This window comes from Polyodon spathula, chromosome 9, assembly GCF_017654505.1.
Source record: "Polyodon spathula isolate WHYD16114869_AA chromosome 9, ASM1765450v1, whole genome shotgun sequence".
Lineage (NCBI taxonomy): Eukaryota > Metazoa > Chordata > Actinopteri > Acipenseriformes > Polyodontidae > Polyodon > Polyodon spathula.
This window is the reverse complement of record NC_054542.1, coordinates 38,520,631-38,537,095: the sequence shown is the minus strand read 5'-3', so window position 1 is coordinate 38,537,095 and position 16,465 is coordinate 38,520,631. Positions and strand designations below refer to the sequence as shown.

Sequence of the window (16,465 nt, the reverse complement as noted above, 5' to 3'; positions counted from 1 at the left end):
TTTATAATCATTACCAGTAATTAAATATATTAAATAATTAAATAATTAGCTTGATTTATTCCGCAATTTAATTCTCCTATATATATATATATATATATATATATATATATATATATATATATATATATTATATATATATATTTATTTACAGAGGTTTATTAAATAAATATTGCAAAACGGAAATCAATCAATAAGGATCTTTGTTGCATTAATTTCTCTCTTTATAGATAGGTTACAGTAGTATACAACTGAAGTGAAATTCGTCTGCTGTGCAAAGCTCTAATCTCTCCTTTCTGCGCATGTATCATCTCTGGTACTACAATCAGAAAAGGGCATTTTTTGTATCAATTACGCTATCTCATCATTAACATGAGTTATGCTTTTCATCAAGACACCTTGAGCAAGAGTAAAAAAGACTTCACAAGTGTCTTATATTTTTAAACATTGATAAAATCAGCACAAAACAATAATCATTTTAAATAAAAGAATAACTATATTAACATAAGCTTCCCATATCTGAGAAAATAGGACAGTAATTTGAAGCTATATATTTATAGCTATATATTTAAAATTAACACCATACATTGGCTATATATCTTGTTTCTGGGAGTTAGGGAATTCAACAGTAACTTCTCAAACTGGGTCTGCACTTACCTTTTATTTTCTTCTGTCTCTGTGCTGATGCTGTCAAGTTTTTCTCTTACAGGAGCCCCGTTCATTTCGTTCCTGATGCGGTCATTCTCCCGAGCAATATCCAAGGCGTTCTGGATGACCAAGCCATCGTATGTTCCGAGTCCTTTGTCTTCCACATTCTGCAGGAAGCTCCTCATGGAGGTGACCTCTTGCTGCTTGATGCTCAATGTGTGCAGAAGCCTCTGGCGTGCAAGAAACCCTCTCACTACTACCATAATGGAACAAAATTACAGGCCAATGAGTTTGAGTCAAACCAGAGATAACAGTCAATAAATGCAAAACTTAACTTTAATGTGCATCCATCTGTAAAGCAGATAATGTGGATATAGCAAATCAATATCCACAAATAAATGTGAAGGTGTTAAATACTGCACAATTGTAACTATAATTATTTTGCTTCTTTTTTTAACCTGTATGCATTGTAATGCTAATATCTTCTGTGATTCACAAAACTTACTTCTGAAGATGTCCCTCTTTTGTAGGGATTCACAATAGCTAACCATACTGGACTAAGAACTCAGCTCTGTAACTATCACAGAAACGATCCTGACGGTATCAATATACAAGGGCAGTAGACTTGCACATGTACCAACACTGGTATAATATCACAATACACTATGTGTTAGTTATTAATTTACACACATTTAGACATTGCTTCTTTTGTGTATTGAATCTACTGCTGCAGCTGGGAAGCCAATGGCGAAGTTTGTGTTTTGCTCTTGTTTCTAACTACTGTTTCTGCTGTACTGTGATGCAAATGATAAAGAAATTATACCTAGGCTGGCACCAAATCAAACTTTGAAAACCCGCTAATGGCACTTAACAAAACTGTATTTAATAGCGTTTTTTTTTTGTTGTTGTATCTTATTTCTTCTACTGATAAAAAGAAAACGCTATTAAATACAGTTTTATTAAGTGTGATTAGTGGGTTTTCAAAGTTTTGATTTGGTCCCAGCCCTAGTTTAGACAAGGGCGGATACTATCTACAGAACTCTTCAAAGAAGTGTTTTAAAGGATATGTGATAAACACATAATAAAGTTAAGTCAAGCAGTTATACCACAAACAGCATAACCACACATGGTAAAAGCAAGATATTGGGGGTAAAGCAAGATATTGGGGGGTATAAAGGGAATTTATTTGTGACCTATAATTTCGGTTTCTGTGTGATGAAAGTACTAAGAGAAACAAGTCGGTGGTTATTCACATAACCTAGGTTCTCCGAAGGGAACTGGCATTTATCATACCAAAGCTCTTCTGGGAGAGAAGTGCAGGTATCAATCTGAGCGGACGGAAAAAGGATTCTGAAGGCCAGTCGCAAAATGACGGCACTATATACCCTGACTCCGCAAGTGATGTCGGGGTGAGGTCCGACCACTTGATGGACTGGTTCTGGGCTGGCCCAGAAGAGCTTTGGTATAATCAGTTTTGAAAGGGTGTGGAAACAAGGATGTTCCCATTCATGATGAATGGAAGGTTCCTTGTCTGACGGACAACCTAACATACCTATTCATACTATCAAAATAACGCACAGTCGTTACATATTGAATCATCACATATATGTAATAAGTAATGAAGTAAATGGTAATTCTGTGGATTCAAATTGTGTTGATTGCTCATTATTTAGGTAGTGTGGATAGGGTTATCATGACAAAAACAAGGAGCAGGGTTTTAACCATCAAACTCTGTTAGCGAACATGTATGTTGTGAAAGGGTTTGCATCAGTGAAAGTGTTGGAATGGCAGAGGATCCTTTCTGATTAATATACACATAGTACAGCTTAGATATCAAGAATAATTAAGACGTAACAGTTACCTTTCTGACAGGTTATGATTTTCCTCTGCAGCTGAAGGCACAGATCATTAAGAATGTCAGCTTGCCAGTACTTCAGAAACACTTTGCTGTGCCCCACCTAAATATGAAACACAGCTGAGTCATTAATGAGCGAAAAAGGAACTCTGGTCAATATGTAGTTGGCAGCAAGGTCTTAAATGTAGCCATGAGTCTCATGTAACAGGAACATCAAAGTCAACTGCTACCTTTTCTCAAGCATGCTGCTAGTTAATAAATTGGCTCCTGGGAGGGAATATTGATTTGACACTTTTTGTAACACAAGAGTAATCTAATGACCAAACTGCTCTTTCCAGCACTCCTTTCAAAAGACATTTCTTCTGAGCTGAGCATTTCTTCGATCAGTAACTTCTGTTGAGATTTGTTTTAATTCCCAGAACATTTTATAAAATAATAATTTGATATCGACATAAAACATTTATAAAGACTTTAAAGACTGGACAGCAGTGTAAGTTGTAAAGTAGTTTGTTAATGAAAAGCTGGCATTTATTCAGGGTCAAACAGGTATTTTTATCTGTCTTCAACTTGTCTGCACCACAGTCAGATTTATTATGGGTTTTAGTTCATTACAAAGGGTTGGCAGGAGCTGAAACTACCTCATACTTTTGGTTAGTTTAAAACTTTTTATTTTAATCCATTCAATATGAATACTTCAATCACATAACCAGACTAATCCATTAGTAAAATAAGCACAATGTCGAATAACTGTTCTTGAACAATGTTAGGACTTGGTAAATGTAAATATGTGTAATGATACCTGACTGCAGTCTAGAAGCTTCTCTTAAGAGTATTATCATACCATTTCAGAAAGAACAATGCCAAAAAAAGGCAGAAGGTTTGTTTGTAATTGTTTGAAAATCAAACTGGCCTTGCTAAAGAATGCAGTCGCCAATTTAGATATCAACACAAACTGAACTGACTCTCACAATACGACATATGTACTGAATGAATTTGCTCTGCCCAAGTCGCACTGATGGAGGAAATAACCTAATCAGTGTCCAATACAAAGGACACTGTCACCATGGATTGGAGAAACACCAAAAAACTAAAGTAGACTGGAGGGCTGTGAAATAATTATGCTATCTGGAAAATACTGAATGTAGGTGAATTAACATACTTTACAGACAAGTATACACATCGTTGTACAGTACATATAGTTCATTTTTTTGACCGTTAGATTGCAGCAACCTCAGTTTGACATTGGAACAAGGTGAACTTCAGTTTTACTTCAGTGCCGATGGAAACATAGTGTTTATGAACTGGACCAGTACCCATAGAAAACCACTTCATATGGAAAAGGCTCACTAGTATTTTAACAAGATCCTTCAGTAATTCTTCGAATTAGAATATAAAAGCATGTTTAACCAATTTGACCAAATTGTGATTTCAAGTGTTAAACACGTTAATGATTATGGTAAAATTACAACACAAAGTCTGATGTGTTTGGAGATGGAGGCAAACGTCAAACCTCTTAGTGATGCCATTGCACTACCCACTTGCTTCAGACTGGTTAATTAAACTCCTGCACAAATAAAGAACATAATAACTATTGTCTGTAATATCTGTTAGTCAGAGTGATTTGTTTTGTGTTTCTCTAGGCTGTAGATTCTGAAGTACAGAGTCAACTGTGAGGGTGGTGAGTGGGTGTCCTGTACATAGTATTAGCTCATATTTCGGGGGTGGGGACAGGGACTCTGAACTGGCAGTGAAATTCATTCTTTTTTAATAATAAAACAGATTCACGTCACAAAATTACTAAATGTGGGAGTACATGTTATTTTCTTGCCATGGACATACTAAGTGAGATAAAAGAACCACTTATCAATAGCAGCTGTGGGATTGTAATTCATTTTGGTGATTAGCATTTGCCCTCATGGGATGATTATAAAGTCAATGTGCTCCTTTGTGTCTCCAAAATTTCACTGGTTGTCTGTACAATACCTTTAAGATTTCATTTGTCCTTCCATTATTTACCAGACAGCTTTAGTGTATAGTATCTTTTCCTCTGATTATGCTTTTTCCACACTTTATATCATAGTTTGCCATGATTAGGATTTCCCTATATTTTAATATTTTACTTTTACCTAAGTATAACACAGTACACTTCTAAAGGGTACTCTTCCCTTATACAGCAGGAACCAGAAGGAGACAACACATGTGAGGTACATGAGGTACCAATTCAAGGACAGCTATTTCAAATCTTGGACACTGTTACCCACTGTTTTTTGTCCTTCCTGAGTTCAATTATATTCTAATGGTGTCACTCATTGGGAGCAGTCACTGGTTAGTTAACAAGAAGTATCCATAAGCAGACAGTCAGACAAGCATAATTGAATCCCTTCAACATTCAGATTGGATCTTCTTTGAACCCGGAAAACATTGCATTTGAAGGAGTTTGTAACAGCTGTGGATATTTCTTTCTAACTCCATAATGTGAGACCTTCATAGTGTGTGGTAAGATTTATGGAATTGTTTTATTAGCTATGTAGACATTAAAGGGATTTCTGATATATCACCTGGAAATTCCAATCAGCGGCTGAGCATTTCATTGGGACATACCTTACTTGTAAATTCTCTGTTCAAGTAATTAATAAATCAAAATGCAGCACTTTGCTGTCTCACTTGTGGGTCCAGAAACACATTGTTTCTTACTTCATATCAGGTGTGTGTATAGTATCTGAAACAAAAACACATTTTTACAACTGTAAAACCGATGGGGGCCAAGGCTGCCTCAATTGTTTCCACTAACTTGGCTTGTGTTTGTCATGCGTTTGATCTGCGTTTATTGTGCCTGAAAAACACAAGCCAAGTTAGTAGAAACAATTGGGGGAACCTTGGCTCCCACCATTTTGACAGTTGTGCCTATTTGCTTTGTGCTGGGCAAGGTTGCCCCAGTGGTTTCTTGAAACTTGGCTTGTGTTTTTGATATCTGTACTTTAAATGGCTGCACTTTTTAACTTGGCGTTTTTTCACATTTCCAATGTGTTTGATGTTTCAGATGATGTACATGTCACAATAAGTGTGTTCCCTAGTATATTTCCATGTTGACAAAACAAGTTCATTGTCACTAAAATTGGATGCCCTGTAACATACATATGTGTGGATAAATGTGCCTGGGGTCTGCAAAAAACTGCAAAAAAAATTTTCGGGAGAAGATGGACATTTTTACCTTTCTTTGGCAACTTATTTCTCTTATTATATGACAGGTATTTTCTTTTTTTTCGTCATTTCATGTAAGAGTGTTGGGAACTACAAAGTAAATGTGGAATTGTGCTTTTGGCTGATTTACTTTTGCTGCACCAATACCCTGAAAGCACAGCGCTTCACTATAACTTGCTGCAAGAACTACCGTTCCTCTCAATGTTGTTCCCATAAGAGAAAAGGACATCACTCTGTCACGAGTATGAAACAATCATATTTCTTTCATGAATGCTTGTTGCTGATATGATGGATATGGAGGTTGAAAGTCACCTACTGTTTTTTCCTCATATGGGAATAAAATAGGAATAGCCTTTATGTTACAAAGAATGCACAACCAATTAGCAGCGGACAGTTCTAGCCCCAAAACAGGGATGTTTTCATAGAGCAACATTTACCTGACCAAAGATCCCCTGGGTTCAGGATCTTTTTGGGCTTTGAATAAGGTTTTGTGAATATAGCTTTAGTTTCCACAGACTCTGATTTGCATTAATCTTGGATTACCATATCCTAACATTTCAAACCCAAAAATCCATAACTCAGCTCTAAGGTAATTAAAGACTGAAGCAAAAGACTGAGAATAAATATAGCCTACAGTTCACTAAGGCCAAGTCAGAGTTCATAATACACATTTTATGCATTGCTGAAAAAGATATCTACCGAAGCAAAAACGAATCTGTAAAATGCTGTAAAATTACTGTACAAAAAGTAGGTTACATAGGCATACATTTAAAATCTGAAACAGCTCACAGTGCACTGCAGTAAAATAATGTAATATGAGACATAAGTGGTCTGACAGATGTGGCTGAGACAGTATCATTTCTTCTTGGCTTTCCCAAAATTCAGGTTATATTTGTTCTAGTAAACTGTATTTACCCAACCATATGCACATATATACACATTTTCATAATTCTTCTGCTTGTTTAATTTTCTACTGCATTTTAAAATGTTTTGTAGCACTAGGCAGATAATAATAACTTTGTCTTTTATAATGTTTTACTGGTAACAGATATCCTTGCATGGCTTAAAAATCTAATTATACTCCAGGGTAACTAGTAAAACTTTGTTTATTTCACTAGATTTCAACTCAACAAATCCCTTTAAAATGGTTGAGAATCTCCCAAAACAGCAATATATTTATTAGGGATAAGCACAGTAAATCAGGGGTCTGCACTCAAGTCCTTAACTTCTTGACTCATTAAAGATTTTTTTTTTTTTGTATAAAGTACTGAATTAATACATGAAGCAATTACTCAGTTGTTATTTGCCACTGCCCCCAAAGCCCCTAAGAGGACTGAACTATGGTCGGTGTAATCATATGAACAGGACAGCAAGCTAAGCCTGAGCATTCATCTGTCTAAATCTAAATAAAGGATTATACTTGGTTAACATTTTAAGTACTGGCACTGCAGAAGGTATTTTGTTTACACACACTGTTAGGTTTTTTCATGGGGTAAGAGGGGATGTGCATAAACTATTAAATTGCTTCTGTGCTGGCTAATCACCCACAGGGCACATGAAAGCTTCAGTTAAACGTTTAATTCAGTTAGAACCAGAAAGCAACATAATGTCACTATTATGAATGCTCCACACCCAGGCCCATACTTTGGCTTTACAATACCTACCCTAAACCCTTACTTGCACTTACATTGTCTCTTTATGCTTACATGTTTAAAATCCAACCAACCTGCCACCCCTGCAACTTGCAAAAGTGTAGAATATGGCGACACCTCTCTTCCGAGGACAGTGTCTTCTTGTCTGCAAGTACTGTGTCAGCTAAATCCTTGTACCTGCATGAAAAGAAAGTTGACATTACTGGTGCAACAAAGCAAATTTAAAACCAAAAATAAACATTAATTGTACTGCCCATTACCAATACTTTGGTAATTCACCTTCTGAAAACTGAAAAAGGAAAGGATTAAGAAGAGTTTAAGGTTTTTAGGCATCTCTGTCTCAGACCTTCTAAACACAATGGTCACAGAATCCAATTCTTCCAATCAAGGGTAGGGGAACAGAATCTGAACACACAGTCTGTTTAGAGGTTTCTAAATAACTCCAAACTGTAAACAGAAGACTTTAGTTTACAGAAGTTAGTGTACATTTATACAAATATTAGGAAATGTGAAGCACTACTTGTAATTCACATGTACATTATATTTACATAATGTAAAACCCTTTCTTCCTGGACTAAGACCCTCTAAACAGTTACAACTGTTTGGAATACTAGATCTATACATAAACAATGGTGTATTCAAAATAGGGAATTAGAATAAAGTATTGTCAAAAGAACAAGAAAACATGCTGTCTTCTTAAACGTCTCAGATAAATAGAGTTTTTAAATGCCATAATGTTATTGACTGTTACATTGCAGCAGTTGCTTCTCTGTCTTTCTGATCTCTATATGGTATGTATCTCATGGAACAAATGTGTTATACTATGCCTCCAGAGGGGGAAATAGCAGTCATTTGAGTATCAGACAAACCCTAATAAAAGAGAAGGTTAAATGTCAGTGTTTGAAAGATAAGCATGATTGTAACCATCTGCTCTTGCTGGTGCTACATTCCAGTCCTGGTCTGGCACAAGGTCAAATAAATGTAGGTCCAGCAGACCATAGGGTCAGTTTTGCTTTTGTGGACAAGCACATAATAACAATGTATAAGATATAGTTCTGGGACAAACAAAGGTTTTTTTCAATTCTTTACAGTATCTGCATAAAAAGTAAAAACATGTCAAAGAAAAACCTTGGGGGAAAATAAATCAAATTATACATATGAACATTGTGTATGAGTATTCAAATATTTGTCCCAGCTCTAGGAAGATATTTAACCAACAGATGGTCCTTTCCAAACCATTTCCCAATAACCCCCAATTCCCCCTTAAAGATCATTCATAGAACAACATATAGAAAACTACAGCCACTGTATAGTCATAAAATATTATGGATGAAGTCTTTTTTATAGTGCGTGTGCATTGGAGCAGCCAAATCCTATTGAAAACCAAAACACCAGTGACTTGAAATAGCAGATCTGTGTCATTTCATTTTGATAAATTAGTATTTAGATGTCAAATTCCACTTAGTTTAGAAGTACTGAGGGAATATTACAAGTCCAAGTGCTAATTAGGTTACTCAAAAATTACCAGGAGGTAACCTTGTGAGACAGAGGTCTCTTTTCATTAGGTTCCTGTGGGCAGTAAACTAAAGAATATCTTACATTCCATCTAACCCTAAATATTTAATCATATTCCCACGACAGCTACTTAAAGCCTTAGGTATTTTACTTTTAAAGTTTTTTTTTTTTTTTTAATTGTCTGCTTTCTCCTGCTTTGTTATGTTTATTTTGTGTTCACTTTTGTGCTTTAGCTGTAAGAGCTTTTACAATGCATTGCTTACAAAGCCTCTCAAGAATATTAACTCCATTTTGCAAGATTGACAAAAATCTTCATCACCCCAATTAAGACAACTTCAAGCTCCTCCGCAAGACATAAAAAGGGGTTTCTGTTTAATTAATTTTGTTTCTGGTTATATTATTAATGACTAAGTTATTTGTTTTACAGACACGTTCATGTTTTCCCAAGTATGTTTGCTTAATATAGAGTTTTTTGTTTCTGTTGTTGTTGCCCCCCCCCCCCACTACTCTAAACTAATTGCGTGCTGAAATTGGAAGAAGTGTCAGGTAACTGGTTAACTACAGCCATGTCATTAACTGTGACTGTTATCATAATTATTTCATTCAACACTTTGTCACATTGTAGAACTGGCTGCATCATTCATATGCAAAAACTGTGCACAAACAACACTGTGCAGTGAGCTTTATCTTTGGAATTACCTTTTGTATGTTTGTAAAATCATCATGCAAAAATCTGAAAAAGGTTGTAGGCATATGTGATTTCCCTTCAGTGAGCATGGCTAAGATAGATGATTTTGTTGTATTAATCCTAGGGAATTGCTGTCTGCACCTGATGTAACTAACTCAGTCCTTACACAATTTCCTTGTAGGATGATGAATAGCGTGCTAAATTATAGGTCAGCTCCTGGGAACAAACACAAAAGCAATGCAAATCTACATGAATTCAAAACAAAACGCTGAAAAGGAATTTACATTACAATTCCTTCCTAGCCTGGGGTGCTGTAGGCTATTGTAATGTTAACTAGGGAATCCTACAAATGACGAGAAAGGGAGAAAGATATGTTATTATTTACAAGCAGGGAACACTGAGGGAAATCATTATAAGTATGGAGGATGTTAACTAAGCAGCTGAAAAAACAACTTATGCAGCTCTAAAAATTAGACAGTGAAATAACATATAACATACGGTATGTATTTGGTTAGGCTCAGTCACATTTTCTATGAACAATGTGTCGTGGACACTAGGTACGGTACCCCACCTTCAACGAGTGCCACTGGATCTTAAATGTGATTAAAATGCAAGGCATCTCAGTTTTAAACCTCAAAGATAACTGTACATTAGAACTGGCCATTATTTAAGGTTAGCTTGTTTATTGTATTCAATCTGGCTTATGTTTGCCCACACAAAGTGTTCAGAAGGGGGCCATATTCACAAAACTTAATGACATGCTAAAATAACCAGTGCCATCTTAAACCATCATTTTGGATTACTGCCTTATTCAGAAACTCACGTACAGTCTAGGGCTTTTGCAGCCTGACAAAATACTTGATCACCACACAAAAAAGGACATACTTTGACTAGATGGCAAATTGCCAATAGAAAAAGATAAAATATTATCAGGGCAGAAATTCTGATGCAATTCCAAGTTTGTTGCGAGATAGACAGCATCAAATTCATAATATCATAAACTTTAATAAAAGACGGTTCAATGTACCATTGTACGAGGAAAAAACACAACCCCTTAAACTCCTGTCATTCTACCTCAGTGAACAGTAACAAAACACAAGCTTATTTCTCCATATAGAACATGGATCACTATCCCATTTTTAAAATAAGTATACTCCAAATTGCTTTTGCATGTTCAGTCTGCCTAGTGAGCCCAGGAGACAACATTAGCCTTGGCCTGTTTCTACCTCACTAATTGACACAGAGAAGTAAGGGGTTGGATTGACACTAACATATATGGGTTTTCAAAACCGCTGACAGCTTTTAGTCTTAAAGATTCTACATCTGAGACACAGCAGTGCCCCCCATATTATACTTGCTCTGTGGCTGCATTCAACAAAAACAAACACTGGGTCTGTTCCCAATGAAACTTGACATACAAGAGCCACTGAGCAGCTCAGCATATTGCAAAGTTGTTTATGAGCCAGAGATCACTTTAAAATTCCATTCCTATCACTCCAGTTTTTTCACCGAGAGGGGCATAGCAGTGAAGCAATGTTACACCTTCAAGAGACAAGTAATAGAAGTGCTTTAACATTGCCCTGTGAACATTTGAATGGACCACTTTCTTTGTTAATTTATTGCTTACCTAAATTATTGTTATTAAATGTACTGTTCATAAAAAAGACTGAATGTAGGCTTCATGATGAAACATTGTGATAAAGAGGCTTTATGTGAGCCTTCTTGGCCAAGAGACCATTGCATCTTGTTTTAATGGTTTCTCGTAACGCAAAATAAATCTTTTTAGTAAAGCAGCATTTTTATTGGAGACCAGTAAAGCACCCACTCCTGGCAAACAACATCTTTGGGTTTGTAAATTCACCTGACCCTAAGGTACTTCGAATAACACCCAATAATATGAGGTCAATATTGTGAAACTCAAAAATAATACAAAAATAAAGAAGCTTGCTTTACGCACGGTGGCAGAAAATAACACCACTTTTCCCCAGGAGACTTTGCTTAAGAAAGACTCTCAGTTACTGCTTACCAAAATAAACAATATTAAACTTTGAATCTGTTCTTTATTTCATCAATTTTGTTATTGCAACGTTCAGCCTCAGTTCAATTCAGGGTATGGAAACCCAATTACTTCTTTGTATTCATTATTGTTTTTCTTGGGTTTGGAAAGTCGCCTTATTAAGCTACTGTATGCAGAAGCACAGAAGCCAGCTAGAAGTAGAACACTTAAAAAGTCTTCAAAATGCCCTCTTAAATCCAGCAGTATTTCAAACATATCAATAGCGTACAGGATGGGGTGCCATGTGCCAAGTGTCTTTTTTTCCAGATTTAACTTAAATCTTGCATTTTTTCCCCAGAATTATAAATGTTGTGAAAATAAATATTTTTTTAAATGTGTACATTCAGATATAATTTATAAATCTAGTTACAAGATTTAACATTGAGTTAAATATTTAACTAAATCTTAAATCTCTTAACAAGATTTAACATGTAGCTAAATATTTAACTGGCCAGCTAAATCTGGAGTTTGTATGCAAATAGCTCCGCCCGCTTTGTGCTTTCGCACAATTTGATTGGCTCTTAATGCTGAAATGTCAATTTTCCCTGATTTAGCATTACAAGGGCCAATCAAAAGAGATTTAATATTTAGCTCACTGTTAAATCTTGTAACTAGATTTATAAATTATAACTGAATGTACACATTTAAAAAAATATATATATTTTCACAACAATTATAATTCTGTGGAAAAAATGCAAGATTTAAGTTAAATCTGGAAAAAAAGACATGTTAAAATATTAAAACTTTTTTTTTTTACACATGGCACCCCATATTACAGTGACAAAATGTTTGCTGCATTTACCAGAATGTGCTGCAGCAAGTAACTAATACTGTGAAGTTCAGTGCACAAGGCAATCTTCCCGGGAACAAAATGAGAAAAACAGAGGCACTGTCAATGAGGCCTCCACTGTGCTTTTGAGTCTTAAGTTAAGATGACCTGACAGGAAAGTAGTGGATAACATAATTGTTCTGTGTCTCACAGAAAACATTCAATAAATCTAACCATCTTTTTTTTTTCTTTTTCTGTTGTTAAACTTACCTTGCCAAGAAACCTGAAAAGGACAGTCTCACCGGGTATCCATAGCGAATCATCTTTACCATCTCCAGTACGCCAATGTATTGCAGTTGAGTGGATACATAGAAATTGTCAAAAGAATCTGGCTGCTTACAGTTGTTGGGTTTAATGCACTGTACAAAATGTGGAGTGCAGTTCTGCAGCTTACCAGTAATATCAGCAATTGAGTTCTAAAAATAAAAACAGGTAACAAGGTTACTAGCTCTGTGTTGCTGTGAAACAAAGTTTCAATTTTCACAATAAAGGCTGCCACAAAGCAGACACGATGCGATTTATCATTTGGTGACGAGACACTTTCGCAGTGACATGACCACACACACTAGAAGCGACACTGTGGAGATTTCAAAACTGCCAGATCAATAAAAGACAGTGTGACAGTATTTCAGCATATATGCAAATAAATCGTACACACCCGGTTTATCAAGTGCCTTTGACATGAACTCCCATATATTACCTTTCAAATTTGTATCTTTATAATTGCGATAGTCTTTGTCATAAAACTCTGGGCATTTTTCCACAGCAAGTATTATTTTTTCCTCTGTCATTTTGCATACTGCTTCACCCTGCTGGACCATGTGCATTGAAGCTGTTCTCTGATTGGTCAATTCCCTAGTTGTGGCAGGACAAATCTCAAAAAATAGGATTCAAGTTGCCAGTTGTGCCGCCTCTGGTGTGAAAGATACTTATCAAAAGTATAGATTCTATTCATTTTGTCGCATCACTGCAGTTTTGCTTATCGCATAGCGTCTGGTGTGTAGCATCCTTTATTATATTACATTTATAAGAATATACACCTTAGATATATATGAGAAAGAACTAAGCTGAAGCCATTACTTTACTATGAAAAAGTATAGATCATTTTTGTTACAAATTATTGTAAAAGCAATAACTGGACACTATTTATGCATTTTTTAAATATCATTTGCAATATGTTGAGTATTAATTAGCACTACAAATAAGAATTTTGTCTGGTTTCACAAACCTTGAGTATCATTAATATTGGACTAACTAGTGTTATTTTAACCTAGTCCAAGACCATTGCTAACTGGGGTATGTGAAACCAGCCGCTCAACAGAAAGCCTAACAATTTGGGAGGATTCTTTTTTTCTGATTTATTTTTAATTGAATAGAGATTATTGCAGCGTTTGCTTGTTATTCCCTTTTTAATTTGGCAATGTTATTTATATTTTGATATTATATTTTCTGGAAAAACTATCTTTAATATACAACTAGTTTCACAGACCATGAGAAGCATCAGTCTTGGACTACCTAATAATACCTTAATTCAAGGTTAGTGCTAATTGGGGACTCTGAAACCAGGTCCTAAATTATTCATAATTGTGATTTGCATGTTTTAATCACAATCATTGTGGTGGTGCTAGAGCTAACATCATCCAACACTCTCTAAGCGTGCAATCTATTTACATTAAGATTGGACACATTCTAAAGATGTTGTACTAGTAGCATATATTGCTGGTTTCACTCTGATTAGTACTGATCTCGGACTATCTTACCTAAGGTACAGTGACACTATGTAGTCAGTATATTGCTAACTGAGGTCTGTAAAACTATATAATAAGCAATTTCCCTTTATCCTGAGGAATCTGATTAGCAGGAGTCAGTTTGCTTTGTCTCACAGATTATTTAGAGTGAAAAAAAAATTGCAGGTCAAACTCACCCTGAGCTGTACAGCCACGGTAACTGGACCACAACGCTCTAGCCGCTGAAGAAATGAAGTTGCTCCTTTCTTTTTCAGCAGCTACAAAAAATAGACAGGATTGTTTTCTGAGAACCAAGCACATATTTATTTTTTACATTTCAGATATCAAGGAACTTGGTATCCATTATATATAAAAGAAACACATCATTATAAAAAAGACATTCTTCTTAATGCTCTTTTTTTAGCAACCATAATGTCCTGTAAATAACGACATGTAGTATATCATTACTAAACTGTTAAGAACCTTTCCCTCAACATAAAGTCCACCATCGCTGTGCTTTTGAAAAAAAACGATATTGAATGGGCCTTTTTTTGGCCTACTTTGACTTAAGATATCAGGGTCTTGCATGTGTTATTAACCATGATGATTCATTATTTAATAGGATGGCATTATCCACTCTACTTCTCCTGGTCAAGAACAAGACTACAATCTAATAATCTAGCCACTCTTGCAGTGATTGTCTCACCTTCGAGACAATGTTGTCATGGCAACATGAGGTATGGAAGGAGTTGCAGTCAGCATGCTATTTGATTGCAGTGAAAATACAGTACATTTAAAAAAAAAAAACTGATTTCATATGAGCGAAACAGTGCTTTTAGTTTCTGATATACTGTGTTACCTCTGCATGTAATGTTTAAGCAATACAGTAGCATTTCTCAAGACACAGTTCATTCATGAGAAACAGTACCTTACTGAGGTCCAGGTATTTCTTTGGTTCTTTGGGTGCTGCAGCTGATGTCATTTTCTGACTAAGCAGAGCGGCTTTGGGTCCTCTGAGTTTAAGGCGATGGTAGGGAGGAACAAGGGAACCAGTTTGTGTCAGCTTTGACTGGAACATTTGATGGATGACTACGTTTTCACTGGCTGTGGGGTACAGTGGAAATTACAAAGATAAACAAATCATTCCAAATGTTTAACGTTTGGTCACTGTAAATGAAAAATGTTCTTCTTGCAACAATGAAACCATTGAGAAACAAACATTGCTTCCCTGCACAGTAACTGCTGCTGGGATAAGTGTCTCCTTGTGAATTAACCACCAGTCACTGCATTGAGCTGTGTGCTGTTTTCAAGCTCTGAACTTGTAGTTGCATTTTTGTTAACACTTCTTATTAGACTGTTACAGAACACTATGGAACGTTTAGAATAAACTTTAGTGTTTTAACCTATGTTTATAGTTTTGGACGATTTAATGATCAGTTAATCATTAACATTACTTATTGTTAAAATCATATGATATTGTCCTATATGTTCAATATGATAACTTTTTCTTTAAAATTTAGCATCTAAAAAAATTCACTTGACCTTGTCCTTTTTTATTTTGATATGGGTTTACAATGAACTTCAAAGTGCAATTTGATGTCATTTCATGGTAATTAAGCAATGTTTGTGCTAACATTTTTGATTTCACACACTTTAAGAAGCGTACCATTATTAAACGTGTATTGTATTACGAAGGGCGTTTAGAAGATTTTCAAATGATATTACAGAAACATTTCAACTGTACCCAAATCATGGACATTTAATTGGAGCATTCTAATTGTCACCTCTGTATTTATTTATTTGTATCGCAAGGATGGTTAAATCTAATTATTTGTTAAATGTTTCCATTAATATTTCTCATAGCATAAAAAATATGTGTTTATGTGCGGTGCTAAAGCTGTGCTAATAGACTACTGTGATACTAACTCAACTGAAGTTTAGGTATTTTTAACTTAGTTATATTAATATGTGCTTCATGGCTTTGTGGCTACCCATCAGAGTAGCATAACTGTAATATGAACTTCATTCAAAGTAAAATAAAATGTGTCTAGTACAAGATATATGATTTTTTTTTTTTTTACTTCAAATCAATAGATTTTCAAAGGATGTATATAACTACTATAATTATTACAATAGAAATTTATTTCTATTAAAATACTTTCAAAAGAAGGATTTAAAGCTCTCAAGGACTGCAAGGCTTTGTTGATTGAGCTGCAGTCTGGCTTGCTGCTCAGATGTTATCAGTGGAGGAGTGGAGGAGTATATATCTAGACATTATACTATATTTATAACACTGT

At 35.3% G+C, this 16,465-nt stretch overlaps 1 protein-coding gene across 2 annotated transcripts in view; it reads right to left on the bottom strand.

The window, feature by feature from the left end:
• The window catches only part of LOC121320806 (unconventional myosin-XVI-like), a 127,316-nt gene that overhangs the window by 28,993 nt on the left and 81,858 nt on the right, over positions 1–16,465 (bottom strand). For both annotated transcript variants that reach the window (XM_041259454.1, XM_041259455.1), the window contains exons 24-29: positions 15,097–15,272; positions 14,366–14,446; positions 12,652–12,857; positions 7,428–7,530; positions 2,507–2,603; positions 655–901 (exon numbers count right to left, since the gene is read on the bottom strand). In XM_041259454.1, coding sequence (XP_041115388.1) covers positions 655–901; positions 2,507–2,603; positions 7,428–7,530; positions 12,652–12,857; positions 14,366–14,446; positions 15,097–15,272 — 910 coding nt within the window. The remainder of the gene's footprint in view (positions 1–654; positions 902–2,506; positions 2,604–7,427; positions 7,531–12,651; positions 12,858–14,365; positions 14,447–15,096; positions 15,273–16,465) is intronic.